At 41.2% G+C, this 16,753-nt stretch overlaps 1 protein-coding gene across 1 annotated transcript; it reads left to right on the top strand.

Moving 5' to 3' along the window:
- Positions 1-4,610: 4,610 nt before the first annotated feature.
- On the top strand, positions 4,611-16,478 carry LGALS2 (galectin 2). Its single transcript, XM_044302180.1, has 4 exons — positions 4,611-4,692; positions 12,259-12,341; positions 15,058-15,217; positions 16,288-16,478. Exons 1-4 carry the CDS (start codon positions 4,687-4,689, stop codon positions 16,432-16,434), a joined length of 396 nt encoding a protein of 131 aa, XP_044158115.1. The 5' UTR covers positions 4,611-4,686; the 3' UTR covers positions 16,435-16,478.
- The last annotated feature ends 275 nt before the right edge of the window (positions 16,479-16,753 follow it).

A 16,753-nucleotide genomic window follows, 5' to 3' on the forward strand; every position in this document is an offset into this window, starting at 1 on the left:
ATGCTTTAGCCTGTAAAATGGCTAGGGCAGCTCTAAAGCCACCCATCAGTGCTGGTCTGTGTTGGGCCCATGTTCATATATGCCTGCATCGTTGAGAAAAAAAATAATATTTGAATATATGAAAATGATCCTCTAGGAGCAACGGGGGCGTTACCATTACACCTAAAGGCTCTGCTGTCTCTACAACTGCTACTCTCTGTCTACTTTGACAGGGTCTGGCATTAAAAATGTCATCCCACTGTCCCATGTTAAAGTGCAAAGGGTGCGGCAGTTACAGAGAGAGCGGAGCCTCTAGGTGTAATGGTAATGCCCCCGTTTGTATATAATAAAACATAATTTTTCTCAGCAGTGCAGGCACATATGAACATGGGACCAACACAGATGCCTTCAGCTGCCAAGCGCACATGTAACAGGTCAGTCCTTTAATTGTCCAAGTGTATGAGGGAGTCCTGAGGGATAGCTGAAGGCCTAGGGAGCATTTTACCATCAGCTATGGACTTCATTGGGGGGAGGAAGCTGGCACTAAAGTGCCGAGGGCAGCATCAAATCTGAATATGGACCTGGCTCCACAGCAGCAGCAGGATGTAGTGTCGCACATCACACTGCTGGTCTGTGCGGTGTGGCCGGGAATCTGCTGTGCTCCTCCTCCTACACAGACCAGCAGAGCAATGTGTGACACTACATCCTGCTACTGCTGTGGAGCGCCAGCGGCTGAACTGTGATCATGAGGAACTAGGTGAGTATATTTTTTTTAACTTCCTGTAAAGGGGGCACATATCTGACCATTACTACTGTGAGGGGGCACATATCTGGACATAACTACTATGTACTGGCACAAAGGGAGAATAATTACTATGTGGGGGGATTAAGGGGACTGGGTGTGTATATTTATGCTTTGGGCAGAGTTAGAGGCGTGACCTAGTATAAAAATAATATATATACATATTGTAAACATATTGACCAGATGTTTTTTATTTGCACATATATGTTTATATTTGTATGTGTGGTTTTGGGGCGGGGGGGGGGGAGGTATATCTTTTGCACAGGGGCCCTTCGCTGCCTGTGTCCGCCCCTGGGCTGCTGTATAATAGCGCTTCCTGCCAGGCACACCGTTTCAATTTTATTGAGTGCTGGAAGCATGGATACAAGATGACTGATTAACCCCTTCTGTGCAAGTGCTCAGCTGATGGCCTGGCCTTGACAGCAACATGGAGTGAGTGAGTCTTTAGAGCACAGTATGGCCATGGCTTCCACAGTACAGCAACCTGATAGCACAATAAAGTCTCTATTAGAGTCTTAAGCACAGCAATATGGCCACTGGTTTAGTGGGACCCTTTTCGTGACACCAATTTCACATGCAGTGGCCCAGGAGGAGCCGGAGCAGAGCAGTGGTAGTGGAGTGGTAGTGTCTCTGGCTGTTACAGTTGGCTTTCCTCAAACCGTTGCTCCCAAGGGCTGTGCAGTAAAAGGAGGGTGCATCCTTCTTTCTCTGGTGCACTCCCTGGTTCTGGGGCTCCTGTCTAATGGTAGTTCGGGAGTCTGTGATGTTAGGTGTTTTGATGGGTGCAAGGCAGGGTGTGTATAGTGCAATGGCCAGCGTATGGTGCAGGAGTCAGTATCCAGGCCGGATGTAGCAGAATAAATGTCTCTTTTTACTGCAGGGGAAAATAGGAGTTGTAGTACATCCAACAATAGCAAAAAACTGTTCCAACTCTGTACAGTGCAATTCTCCCCTGATAACGATGTATGGATTTTGGAAAGGATGGGAGTTATGGCCCTCTTCCCTCTCTATCTGTCTCAAATCTCTGCCAGTAGAATCTATGTTGGGCATTAGTACTGTCCTTTCCTACTGTAGCTGGTAGGCACACTCTCCAACGAGAATGTCTCGTCACCATGGTAACCTGACTGGCCAGTCAGGAATGACGCAGGGATGTCCGTCATGTGACTCGGATGTTCCATGTGATCTGTGAGGCGCTCTGTGATTAAGATGTTACTCCTCATATACCCTGCTATATTGCGTTTTTGACCTTTGGATTTTTGGACCTATGTTTACAACTACTACCCCTTTGCCTGACAATTTGGACCTGACAAGACTTCCTGGTTTTGACCTCCTGGCTTGGTACATTTGTTTTACGTTTTTTTATATGGCTTTAGATTGGATTCTGGTATTGACTTAGGCTTGTACAACTCTGCTATATTCAGTTTGGTTCTGTTCTGGTTAAGTTGGTCATCTGCTCTGTGTATCTGTCACTATGTTTATTTTGTCCTTGCATTTTTCCCTGTAGACCCCTGCACTTAGTAAGGAAGGGACCACCATCCAGTTGTGGGCCGTGATCTAGGACAAACAGGTAGGGACAGTGGTGTGGGCGAAGTTTAGGGCCTCACTGATCCCTATCATGGCAATTACTCTTGCAGTGGTGGCTGTAATACTTTAGAGATATGACTGCCTAGGTGTCTTAATAGTGTCCCTCACTGCAGTAAATTCACAACCGCTTTTGGTAGCAGGTTACCTTACTTTCTCCAATGCTCGGCTATGCAGACTCTATATTCTCTAGTTCTCTCCTTTGTCTTACACCTTCTATAGATCATGCAGAGATCAGTGAGTCTCTGTAGCTTTTTGGACCTAAGAGGTGGGAGCACAAGTCACAGCCTTTTCTCCCTTCCAAACTCCAGTCCACACCTAACCTCCTACAAGGTGTGAGATAGGATTGTTAACCCTGGCTGTGCCATCCATACATGGTTCGCACTGGACACAATACATAACATGACATAAAAATATATGACATAACAAACCATTTGCAGATACCCCCTACTCTGGGGTAGTGCATAAGAATGTAGTCTCTATACTTCACTGGTGATTAGTGTACTTCTACAAGACAGTTGCTACTAGGAGGCTCTTATGCATAATGGTTACAGTTTGACTCTCAATGCAAAGCTCTCTCTCTAGCATGCTACAGATGTAGCAGGGTTAACACACAAACTCTTAACTCATTGTGTTATCTTGAAACAAAAGCCATTGAAAAGCAATTGAAGGTGTTTGCTAAACCATTTAGTTTAGATAACACATCTTATAAAGCATGTGTGTTAACTCTACTACATCTGTATGTCTTAAGCACCCTTCTCCCGAGTGACATTACTCCTGACTCCTTCACTAGGACTATCAATCTATCCATTACCTGACTCTCTACTTGTAGAACACAAGCTGGGCATCACAGTTGACTTGTCTCACTCATCACCACTAGGGATGAGCGAACCCGTGGAACTTCAGGTCAAAGTTTGGGTTCGGGACCCGAACTTGACCCCGGACCGCATTAAAGTCAATGGGGACCCGAACTTCACTTTATTATTTTCTGTTATAACATGGTTATAAAATTCTTAATAAAATGGCCATTGAGGTGTTAAAAACAATTTAAAAAACTCACCTCATCCACTTGATCGCGCAGCCGGTATCCTCTTCTTTCTTCTTTCTGCAGTACCTGCAAAAGGACCTGCGATGACATCACCGCGCTCACCACCACCGCTATGCAATCACAAATAGCAGAATTGGACCCAATAACCCAGTTTTGGTAAGAGATAACTTTGTTTAACAATTACCGGATACACAGATCCACCTCCCAGCAGTGTCATTACTATAGACTCTAATCACTAAGAATCACCTCTTTCTTGGGCTACCGCCTACACATACCATACAGTATGAAGGAAACGCCATCCTGTAACATCAAGATTTAATAATTTTCTTTAAATCACGGTGGCTCACTGGTTAGCAATGTTGCCTTGCAGCGCTGGGGTCCCGGGAATCCGACCAAGGATAACATCTGCATGGAGTTTGTATGTTCTCCCTTTGTTTGTGTGGGTTTCCTCTGTGTACTCCGATTTCCTCCCACACTCCAAAGACCTACTGAAAAATGAATCCAGCCAGCAAAGGATGCAATATGGACAATCACAATACATTACTAAGTGCCTTGTGTTAACATTTTATACATATGTGTTAACATTTTATACATGATAAATGCCATTTGTTGAAGTGACACAACTGATTTACGTTTTCCAGGTGTTCTTTTTTCATTTTCTGCTAGTGTACATATGCAACATAAAACAGTTTTTGGTAAGGAGGGTGCGTTCAACCCCCTTTTATGTGCATAAGGCCTTATGCACACATCCATATTATGGCTTGGTATAATAAGAAATATAGCATGATGTGAGAATAATGCATTGTGAAGTAGAGATTAGTAAGGGCTTGAATATTTGCAACTATGCTTCCCTTTTATAATCTATCTTTTTAAGAAAATCTATGCCCCACAAAGGTGAAGGACCCCTCGGATGCTCACCTCTCTTTAATGGAAAAGTTTTGTTTGAAACCTACATTCCACATTGATTGGTAAAAAATAGTGGCCTGAGTCATTGCAAACACTGGAGATATCTCTACTTTATATTTGTAATATTCACTCACGTCTACATGACAAATTATTGAATTACTTCTTCCCTAGGGTCGCACTAGGTCTCAATAGAGCTCATGTCAGATGCAGTAGTCATTCAGTATTTATTGAACCTGAAATTGTTCCAAAGTCCTCAAGTTAATATTCAACTAAGGTGAACTATATAACATGGCGTATAAAAGGGTTTAGTATCCTGGAAGGTGTTATTTCACTACAGCTTCCCTGTAGGCGCTCCACCTAACTCTGCACCATGTCTGTAAGTTAAAGCTTAGCTATTACTGCGTATCATTATCTGCTTTCTAGAATCTGGTAGATCTATTATATATCACATGTATAGCGAGGACAAATATAGAAAAATCTTCAATTCTCCTTTATTTTATAGATCCAAAGCTTCTAAAGTAGCAAGATACAAAGTGTTAATGAGACCTAAATCTATATGATCTCCTCAGACCAGAGGCGGATTGGCCATAGAAATTTCCCGGTGGGTCAATGACCAAGGGGGCGCCTGGGCCTTCCTCACAGCCGGCCAGTGGAAGTTTTTGGGGACATGTTTGTGTTGCTAGCAGTAGTTTGCGACAGACTGTGGTATTTGGCTCTGTTGGGGTGGTATAATATGCCACCATATGGTATTGATGTCCCTGCCTACAAAATGGGACCACTTTTAGTATTTTTTCCAGGGCCACTAAGTTCCCAGTCTGCCCCAGCTTCAGACCTCTCCGGTAACATACGTAGTAACATACATAGTATATAAGGCCGAAAAAAGACATTTGTCCATCCAGTTCGGCCTGTTGTCCTGCAAGTTGATCCAGAGGAAGGCAAAAAAAAACTGTGAGGTACAAACCAATTTTCTCTACTTAGGGGGTAAAAATTCCTTCCCGACTCCAATAAGGCAATCAGAATAACTCCCTGGATCAACAACCCCTCTCTAGTAGCTATAACCTGTAATATTATTACACTCCAGAAATACATCCAGGCCCCTCTTGAATTCCTTTATTGTACTCACCATCACCACCTCCTCAGGCAGAGAGTTCCATAGTCTCACTGCTCTTACCGTAAAGAATCCTCTTCTATGTTTGTGTACAAACCTTCTTTCCTCCAGACGCAGAGGATGTCCCCTCGTCACAGTCACCGTCCTGGGGATAAATAGATGATGAGAGAGATCTCTGTACTGACCCCTGATATATTTATACATAGTAATTCGATCTCCCCTCAGTCGTCTTTTTTCTAAAGTGAATAACCCTAATGTTAATAATCTTTGAGGGTACTGTAGTTGCCCCAATACAGTTATTACTTTAGTTGCCCTCCTTTGAACCCTCTCCAGCTCTGCTATGTCTGTCTTGTTCACAGGAGCCTAGAACTGTACACAGTACTCAATGTTTGATCTGACTATTGATTTGTAAAGTGGTATAGATGATGACCTCTGTAATTTCCATGTTCTCCTCGTGTACTCCGCTCTGCGTCTTCCGTCTAGAGCATATTTTCCAGCAGGGACAAGTCTTCACAAAGCAGCCACCACACAATGAGCTTGAGAGAGGGGGCGTACCCTTGAAATGTTGCTTTGTGCCCCACTGTTGCTGGTGGAAAATATACACTAGAAGGAAAACCATGAGCGGAGTGCATGAGAAATACGTGGAAATGCCGGCGGTCATCTATGAAGAGATCGTATGGGTTTAGGTCTTATGGACAGTTTTATCTTTATTTTACAAGCTTTTTTGGATACGTAAAATTAAGGAGAATTTAGGATTTATCTATAATTGCCCTGGCTATATATATGCTGATGGATTGTGAAACGGAGAGTGGAACTCTAAAAGTATATATCACATTTATGGCATATTTTCAGAGTGACTCATTTAGCCGTACATCATACTTGAGCAGAGTGGCAACCATAGTTTGTTGCCAAATAAATTGTTCTGCCACCAAAAGGGGTTGTTGCATATTAGATAATATGGTCTGATTTTTCCAGAAATAATGTCACTGTTGCCCATTGGATGTGTTTGGTATTGCAGTTTATCCCCATTCATTTGCAGACACTGCCCAAGGGCGAGAGTGGTGCTATTTCTGCAAAGAAGCAGACCGTTCTCTATGGTTTCAGATAACCTACCTATAAGATCATACATGGATCTGATAATCTAGTTATACATAGGAAAACATTGTACCCATTTTGTCTTATAAAGGTACGTTCGCATTTGTTCTGTGCAGGTGTATCGGAATCAAATAATAATCTTCAATATTTACATGGTGATGTAAATCTATAGGTCTCAAACTCCATCATAACTAATATAAGAACAATTATTGAAATTATTTTTATTTCATTTGTGTGCAATCATCCTAATTAAAGTGGTTCTCTGGGATTTACATTTTGATAACCTATTCTCGGGATAGGTCATCAATATAAGATCAGTAAGAGTCTAACTCCCAAGACCCCCGCTGATCAGCTGTAAGAAGAGGCCTCTTCCTAGGTCATCTGATGTCACGTTCATTAGTCACATGGCCTAGACACAGCTCAGTCCCATTCAAGTGAATAGGACTGAACTGCAATACCAAGCACAACCACTATACAATGAACGTCGCTGTGCTTGCTCACAGGAGAGCTACAGCCTCTGCAAATAGCTGATTGTCAGGGGTACTGGGAGTCGGACCCCAGCTGATCTGAAATTGCTGGCCTATCCTGAGAACCCTCTTAACAAATGTTATAAAGTTTTGCAAATAGATTAAAATATAATACCCTGGATTAGTTTTAGTGTGGGTATGTTGCACTGTATTAGAAGAACATAGGGTAGATGAGGAAAAGCAGAGCAAGCAGTTTTCATAGTCTTTCTCTGTGAAACTATAGAATTAAATCATAGAAAATAGTATGTCCCCCAGCAATGTCTCATGTATTCTATTTTAGTTTTGCTAATTCAATTTTAGTATGTGGAAGAGAAATAAATGCAATAATAATGTTGTATCAATCTATTTTATTTTTTAAAGCATCCTGGGGGGCTGACAAATTGGTGCTGCACATCTCCTTCTTCCACTGGTTGTGCAGCTGGAAGAGATACAATGCAGGCGCTTTTTCCAGAGATCAGGGAGTGGTAGTGGTGGCACAGCAAATGCTATGTGTCCATTTTTACTATGCTTCATCCTGCTGTTTGTCACTAAACCTCCCCCTGCCCTCTAATAATAATGAAATAACTCAGCTGACCCTCCCTCAGCCTACACAACAAAGCTGACAAATGAGCTGTCAAAAGCAGGAAATGCCTGCCTATTGTGTGTATTTGCAGTGTAAAAACTGTGATATTTGTAGATTTTATTTTTTATTAAGTAATATAAAAATAAAAATAAATTATAATGTAAAAAATATGATTGTAATAAAACCTAATTGAATCAGTTTTTCATCTTTTGACAATACAGTCCTTTTAAGGGAATATGAAATTTCAAAGCACAAGATGTGACATAAGACTTTTCTCTGCTGGAGATATGTGGCTGACTTTTTTATTGACACCACTAACAGTCCGTGGACCTGCTGTAGAGAAACTCGTGCGGACAGATCAGTTAAAAGGGTTTTCTGAGATTTTTATACTGATGACCTATTCTCTGGATAGGTCATCAGTATCTGATCGGTGGGGGTCCAACACCCGTGGACCCCCGCCAATAAGCCATTTGAGAATGCACCAGTGCACCTGTGATCACCGCAGCCTTCTCCGTGCTTACCAAGCACAGTGCAGTACATTGTATAGCGGCTGTGCTTGGTATCACAGCTCAGCACCATTCACTTCAAAGCAGCTGATCTGTGCCTAGGCCACGTGACCAATGAAAGTGTCATCACATGACCTAGGGAAATCTGAGAGAAGGCTTTGGCGCTACTGCGAGCTCCACTGCCTTCTCAAACAGCTGATCAGCAGGGGTCCCGGGTGTCGGACCCCCACTGATCTGATACTGATGACCTATGCAGGAAAACCCCTTTAAGCAGTTGCTTGTAACAACCAACTATATTTCTTCTTTTTTCTAAAGCAGGATGGAAAATAAAAGAAGTAATCAAATCGGTTGTTGCCAGCTGCTCCTCTTTATATCTTTTCTATACATGATGGCTTGCAGATAAAGTTATATTTTAGATTTATTAGCCCCTCAAAATAAGCTTATTACCGTGTGTCCTGCTGCTGGTACTTCTCAGTTTCAACACAAAAAGATTATTGTTTGCAGGTTTCCAACCCCTCTCACAGCTGCAGTCCCAAAATCAGGAGTAGGTCCTTTCTCCTATATAGTCCAAAATTGAAAAACACACAAATATGGGTCCGCGCTAATCACTTTCCTGGGGAATGTTCACAAGCAGTTCGTTTCCAAGGCTGTTTTTCTCTTCCCTAATTCCTGGCCTCTTTGATCCCAGAACCGACCGGCAACAGAAACTTTTGCTCCTTCAAAGAGGAAATGGACATAGTACAGACCCGCAAACAATCAGTTCTCCACGGTATTTTATTATACTCGCCCCAAAGAAGCTGGCAACGAAACCCGGGTTGGGCAAAAGGATAACTTTTATATGCGATGTGGCAAGGTGTAATCTTGTGAGTATAATAAAATACAGTGAAGAACTGATTGTTTGCGGGTCTGTACTATGTCCATTTCCTCTTTGAAGGAGTAAAAGTTTCTATTGTCGGTCGGTTCTGGGATCAAAGAGGCCAGGAATTAGGGAAGAGAAAAACAGACTTGGAAACTAACTGCTTGTAAACATTCCCTAGGAAAGTGATTTGATTAGCGCGGACCCATATTTTAGTGTTTTTCAACTTCTCAGTTTCAAAGCTATGGACGCATTTTTTATTTTTTTACATTTTTCATTTGCTTGCTAATTGCAAAATTAGGCAACATTCAAAATAGTCTTCATTCAAAATGTCCTATCATAATTAGAGTATTCTGCAGAATCTGCGTAGGTCTTTCAGCCGGCTGCTGGTGCTGTTGAATCTGACGTAAATCCCTTGGAGCACTGCCTTAATGTCTGAAGACTCTCTCTGCTCTCCTCCTCCTTCCTCTCAGTTAGAAATAGCAGCAGGGAAGGGGAAGAGGTTGTTCGCAGCAGAATAAAGAATGAAGAAAGGAGGAAACAATGCAAGGAAGAGTGAGGAGCAGCTCAAAAGGATTGGAGGCAGGAGACAAACACACACACGTTTTCAGGAGGAAGAGAGCAGCATATTAAACACACATACCTCACATTTAGTACGCATTACTGAGCAGGACACACATAGAAGTCTGAAACTAGGAGTAGGTTGCAAATTGTGTATTGGGGGCCTGAAGATAGATAAAGTATGGACGATTGCAGCCTGAAACTTTTTTCTTTACTCAAGATAACCACTAAAATACTGTATGTAAAAGGTGTCTATAGCCTTTAAGTCGGTGGAGAAAGCGGTATGGCAGCTAATGATTATTTTCCCTGCAGTGCTACTGGAGGGGAAATGAAACATTACAGGGTTCCTATTTAAATCAATGGGCTCTCCTTGTAATGCATGATGGGGGTCCTCCAGACAGAGAGACACTCGCTTAGGGCTCATGCACACGAACGTATTTTCTTTCCGTGTCCGTTGCGGTTTTTTTTGCGGACTGTATGCGAAACCATTCATTTCAATGGGTCCTCAAAAAAAACAGAATGTACTCCATGTGCATTCCGTTTCCGTATGAACGTATTTCCATTCCGCAAAAAAAAGGACATGTCCTATTATTGTCCGCATTATGGACAAGGATAGTACTGTTCTATTAGCGGCCAGCTGTTCCGTTCCACAAAATACAGAATGCACACAGACGTATTTTTTGCGGATCTGTTTTTTGCAGGCAGCAAAATACATACGGTTGGGTGCATGAGGCCTTAATCAAGTGCTACTCTGGCTAATTAACGGGGATCATGAATACAGTAATCTCCTTTATTAACTCATAATTCCCTAAATGGGTATTTCAAAGTGTGTTTCTAAATAAGATAACCCCTTTTAGGAGATCAGTCGTTGGTTAATAAAGTATACCCAAGTATATTTTTGCGAAATTATTGAGATTATTGAACTATCCCTTCCAGGCCCCTATCACCTCAAGACAGGTCTACTGTTCCTCACACATTAGATCTGCCCTTTATCTTGGAAATGAAGAAGGTGGTTACCAGGATATAATTATCTCTCTTCTGTTCCCTGGTTTTACACTCACATCTTATAAAGTTGTTCTCTTCAACCTATTTAATGGAAGTGAAGAGAAAACATTAAGCAATTAATGATTTTCAATAGCTTGTTAAGTAAAACACTCTATCTCTATATGACGGGGCATAAGACTATGTGCACATCTGTATTCTGGTAGTCTGTTCTGGCAGTGGAGCAGACTAATGGAATTACCATATCCAGCATAGCTGATCTCCACAGGGGCCTATTGGACTACTAATCATTATAATGGGATCCACTGGTCTCTGGCAAGAATGCTGGCTTTCTTCCAGAAAAAAACTCTTTTTTTTCCCCAGCTGTCTCTTGCTATGCCATATACAGTAATTTTGGTAGTCTTCCCCTTTGCCGTAAGAGACTACCGGAATACAGAACCTAGACTAGCTTCTAGAACTATTTTGCAATCTTCCTTTTTTCTTCTTGAGGCCCTATCTATCCTTGCATCAGTTAAAATGTATCACTTGATGCTTTGTGGATTATATGGAGAAGTTTAGGAATGGAAATTAATTTCCTCAACAAATATGAAGGAGATCAGTCAATTTACTGATGTCATCGTTGATAAAGGAGCAGAATATTCCCCCATCTACAGAGAGATCAGTTTAACAGATTGTTAAATAAAATAATGGAAAGTAGTTGCTAGTTCTGAATGAAGTAAGGACCACAGGGTTTGCTTTTTCAATTATAAATTTTCCATGCACCCCATACAAGTTACTGAGCTTTCTACCAGTGTCTGACTGCTGGAGTAAGAGAGGTCTGGCCAGTGGCAGCTTAATTGTAAGAAGTTGTCCATATGGGACAACCGCTATAATCACCACTATACCTCATAATCTTCAATACATCATTATAATAACAAAACAACATCTTTTGGATTTATAAAGCACAATTTAAAGGGACTCTCGAAGACTGGAAACCCCTTTTAATATTGTAAGGAAGAATACAGAAATAAAAAAACAGGCTCATCTGTCATTCGAGTTCCAGCACCAAGTTCTCTTTTCCTATGTTTATGGTCCCTGCTGGACTGGAAGTGTGACATGACATCTACATAGACATCACTCCTGCTAGCCAATTCAGCAATGGCAGCAGCCATGCCTACACAAGACTTCGCTGAGGCTGTTGACCATCAGCTTTGACGTGCTTGTAGATTACGCGTCACCATTCCAGTCCAATTGGTCAAGAAGAGCAGAAAAAGGGGCACAGTACTGGAACCAAAGTACCAGTACAATATCAAAATTGAAGAACTCTTTTAAGGTTATGTGTGGTGTAAGAGGGTTTTAAATATTTCTTCCTCAGTTGCTATAAACCTAGAATTTACTATTCGCTAATCTTTCCTATAGTGATTAAGAGGACTTGTCAGCTCCATTGAGTTGTCTGTTTTAGTAAATACAGTCCCAAGTCAGATGCTAGCAGCACTGATTTTGCTGATGTCAGACTGTGTAGGGACATCCCCCAGGTTGTAACTCCCAGTAGGAATAACAAAGGAACAACACAAAATAGTGTAATAAAAAAGATGCTCCAGAACTGTTTACTAAAGCATCTAATAAAGACATAAATGTCTAATGTTTCCATGTGGGCATGTGGAAGAGTAAAATTTGCAATTGTTGGTAGATACTCTACACTGACAAGTTTCAATTTGTAACATTGAGTTTTTCTCATTAAAAAAGGAGAAATTTGAAATTCTGAACTTAGAGCTGAAGTCTGGAGAAACTTTAAAGCTGAAAGGAAAACTTCCAGGAGATGCCAAGAAGTAAGTTATCTGTAGTATTGTTTCATGTAGCATGATTATGGCAAGCATCTATTAGGGGATTTAGTGGAGAACTATTTTGTGTAGCACTAGGTAGGTAAAAAAAAAAAGGATATCCTTTGAAGTGTAGATTAGAAAAGAGCGAATTTCTTAAACATTTTTGAAAGAGAAAGAGAGAGCCCAGTATGCTATGCTGGCTTTCTGTGTAATATATATGGGGGGTACTTTTTCTCATTATGGAGAGAAACTAGTATGCATAGTATATGTTCCTCTAGTGGTAGCCTCAAACTGCTCAATCAGTGCTTTTTCATAATAAGATTTCCCCCTGGTGGTAGCCTAAACCTTTCCAATCAGTGCATTTTTTAATCTATTGGCATGCTTGAGTCCTCACATAATGCTTATCTGCTAAAATAGACATGAAAACCAGTCTCCTTTCCAGAATGAAAACTGATTGCCTTATACTTGGAACCCAGCTTTTTTGGGGTAACTTTGGAGAGTGCCACGTACCCATGACGAGCATTGCAAAGCAGTCACTGCTCCTCTGGGTTTCTGGGTAAAAATAGAGAAGATTACCACATTTTATATCTGCTGGCAGAATACAGGGTTAGCTAATTTGAATATCGCTCCCAGAAACCCAGAGGATTGTTGCCTGGCCTACTATATACAAACCGGATTCCCAAAAAGTTGGGAGTACTAAACAAATTGTGAATAAAAACAGAATGCAATGATGTGGAGATGGCAAATGTCAATATTTTATTTGTAATAGATTGTAGATGACAGATCAAACGTTTACTCCGAGTAAATGTATCATTTTAAAGGAAAAATACGTTAATTCAAATTTTCACGGTGTCAACAAATCCCAAAAAAGTTGGGACAAGTAGCAATAAGAGTCTGGAAAAAGTAAATTTGAGCATAATGAAGAGTTGGAAGACCAATTAACACAAATTAGGTCAATTGGCAACATGATTGGGTATAAAAAGAGCTTCTCAGAGTGGCAGTGTCTCTCAGAAGCCAAGATGGGTAGAGGATCACCAATTCCAACAATGTTGCGCAGAAAGATAGTGGAGCAATATCAGAAAGGTGTTACCTAGCGAAAAATTGCAAAGACTTTGCATCTATCATCATCAACTGTGCATAACATCATCCGAAGATTCAGAGAATCTGGAACAATCTCTGTGCGTAAGGGTCAAGGCCGTAAAACCATACTGGATGCCCGTGATCTCCGGGCCCTTAAACGACACTGCACCACAAACAGGAATGCTACTGTAAAGGAAATCACAGAATGGGCTCAGGAATACTTCCAGAAACCATTGTCAGTGAACACAATCCACCGTGCCAATCGCCGTTGCCAGCTGAAACTCTACAGTGCAAAGAAGAAAGAAGCATTTCTAAGCAAGATCCACAAGCTCAGGCGTTTTCACTGGGCTAAAGATCATTTAAAATGGAGTGTGGCAAAATGGAAGACTGTTCTGTGGTCAGACGAGTCACGATTTAAAGTTCTTTTTGGAAATCTGGGACGCCATGTCATCCGGACCAAAGAGGACAAGGACAACCCAAGTTGTTATCAACGCTCAGTTCAGAAGCCTGCATCTCTGATGGTATGGGGTTGCATGAGTGTGTGTGGCATGGGCAGCTTGCATGTCTGAAAAGGCACCATCAATGCAGAAAAATATATTCAGGTTCTAGAACAACATATGCTCCCATCCAGATGTCATCTCTTTCAGGGAAGACCCTGCATTTTTCAACAAGATCATGCCAGACCACATTCTGCATCAATCACAACATCATGGCTGTGTAGGAGAAGGATCCGGGTACTGAAATGGCCAGTCTGCAGTCCAGATCTTTCACCTATAGAGAACATTTGGCGCATCATAAAGAGGAAGGTGCAACAAAGAAGGCCCAAGACGATTGAACAGTTAGAGGCCTGTATTAGACAAGAATGGGAGAGCATTCCTATTTCTAAACTTGAGAAGCTGGTCTCCTCGGTCCCCAGACGTCTGTTGAGTGTTGTAAGAAGAAGGGGAGATGCCACACAGTGGTGAAAATGGCCTTGTCCCAACTTTTTGGGGATTTGTTGACACCATGAAATTCTGATTCAACATATTTTTCCCTTAAAATAGTACATTTTCTCAGTTTAAACTTTTGTTACGTGATTTATGTTCTATTCTGAATAAAATATTAGAAGTTGGCACCTCCACATCATTGCATTCAGTTTTTTTTTAACGATTTGTATAGTGTCCCAACTTTTTGGGAATCCGGTTTGTAATACTCCACACACATATTATGTCACTCTCCATAATAAAAGAGTACTCCCCAGACAACACATATAATTTGCCAAGAAACCCAGCATAGTAGTCTCTTGATTCACTGAAAACTAATGACAAGAAACCTGGGTTTGTTAGAATCTGAATTGTTAAGAAATTTGGACACACTCTGAATCGGTAGAATGATTTGCTAATCTCTAGTGTAGACACAATATATTAATAGAGCAATTAACAATTCCTTGAAATTCCTTAAAATGATACATTTCCAACATTAGTATTACATTTGAGAATTAGTATTTAAAGAATTACTTAATGTAATCTTCAAAGAGGCTTCAAAGGTGAAGGATAAATGCTTTGAATAAAACCCATCAGGAGAACTCCACGAGTGCATTTATCTCACAAGTCTATCATTGTAAAATGCTACCCTTTAGATAAACTGCTTGTTTTCTTCACAGCTTCTCCTTCAATCTTGGCCGCAGCTCCAGTGATGTAGGGATACATTTTAACCCACGTCTGAATGAAAACACAATTGTGTGCAACTCCAAGCGCAACAATAGTTGGGAATCGGAGCAAAGAGATGGACACCAGTGCTTTTCCCCTGGGACAGATGTCAAGGTAGGTCTGATGAGATTAGAGATGGGTCATGCCATAAAGAAAGCCTATATATGAGAAGCCTTAAATTAATTCCTACCATTCCCAGATCACAGGGCCATGGAGCCCTAGGTTTCATGATCACACATTGTCTTCTAAATAGGGTTTTCCAGGTCCACATTATTGATGACTAATCCTCAGGATAGGTCATCAATATCATATCAGTGGTGGGCCGACTCCTGGCACCCATCCCCCCTTTTCCGTTCAGCTGTTTGAATAGGCTGCGACCCTTGGGTGAGCGCAGTGGCTGCCTCACAGTATCTCAAGCACAGCACTGTACATTGTATAGCAGCTGTTAGTGTTGAGCGAAGCGAGCTTCGGTTGATAGATCCGATGTCGCTTCAGTCAAAATTTATTTGCATGCTGTACAGAGATCTGTCTCTGTACAGCATTTAAATGTATAGGCAAGGAAAATGTGTTATTCCCGAAGTCTCGCGGGACTTTGGTGAATAACTTCGGGATTTAATTTTAAACTGTAAAACCATTTTAAAACATGAATCAGAAGTTGGCTTCGGTACCGAGGTACCAGTCAGTACTGAAGTCAACTTCGGATCCCTGTTTTAATATGGTTTAAACTTTAAAAATCGATGGCCAAAGTTATTCACCGAAGTCTCGCCATACATTTTCATGCTGTACAAAGACCCGTCTCCGTACAGCATTAAAATGAAATTTGGAGCGAATCGACTTCGTATCTAGGATCTGAAGCTCGATTCGCACAACACTAGCGGCTGTGCATGGTGTTATAGCCCAGGTCCATTCAACTGAAAACAGTGGATTGGTGGGGGTGGTGGCTGTGGGACCACCACAGATCTGATATGGATTATCTATCCTGCAGATAGATTATTAGGGAAAATTCCTTTATTTAATGCAAGAAATGGATAACAGAGGACACTGCAAGCAGCAAATGATAGACATGCTTGAATTTTAGAGTGGGCAATTGTCCATGTGTCCTGCTATTGGAAATTCCACCCTTACTGGTCTAAATGCTGTTGTCACGTAATATTTATATATACCGATTTTTTCCTCTTCCATAGATCTCAATAAAATTCAACGGGGACAAGTTTGACGTGAAACTTCCTGATGGTCATGAGATCTCATTTCCAAATCGCCACGGCTATGATAAACTCACATATCTGTCTGTCAAAGGTGACTTCAAGGTCACATCTTTTAAATATGAATAATAAACCACTGGCTTCTTGCTACAATAAATAATGTTTTTGCAACAAAAAAAAAGGGATTTTGTTCTTGATTAATACAAATGGAAGAGAAGTGGATCAGTACAATATATATGGGCATTTTTCTCCAGTCTGATGCAGGTTCCAATGTGATAAGGATACAGACAATAACCAGAAAACCACTACCGCTTTCTAGGCATTTGAAATTCAATTATATCATCACCTGACTGAATGCAAAGTTTATATATAGAGATGAGCAAATTTCAGTAAAAATTCGATTCGATCCGAATATATTCACTGCTGAGAGCCTTTATAGTGGTGTAAA

This window comes from Bufo gargarizans, chromosome 7 (genome assembly GCF_014858855.1).
Source record: "Bufo gargarizans isolate SCDJY-AF-19 chromosome 7, ASM1485885v1, whole genome shotgun sequence".
In the NCBI taxonomy this organism is placed as follows: domain Eukaryota; kingdom Metazoa; phylum Chordata; class Amphibia; order Anura; family Bufonidae; genus Bufo; species Bufo gargarizans.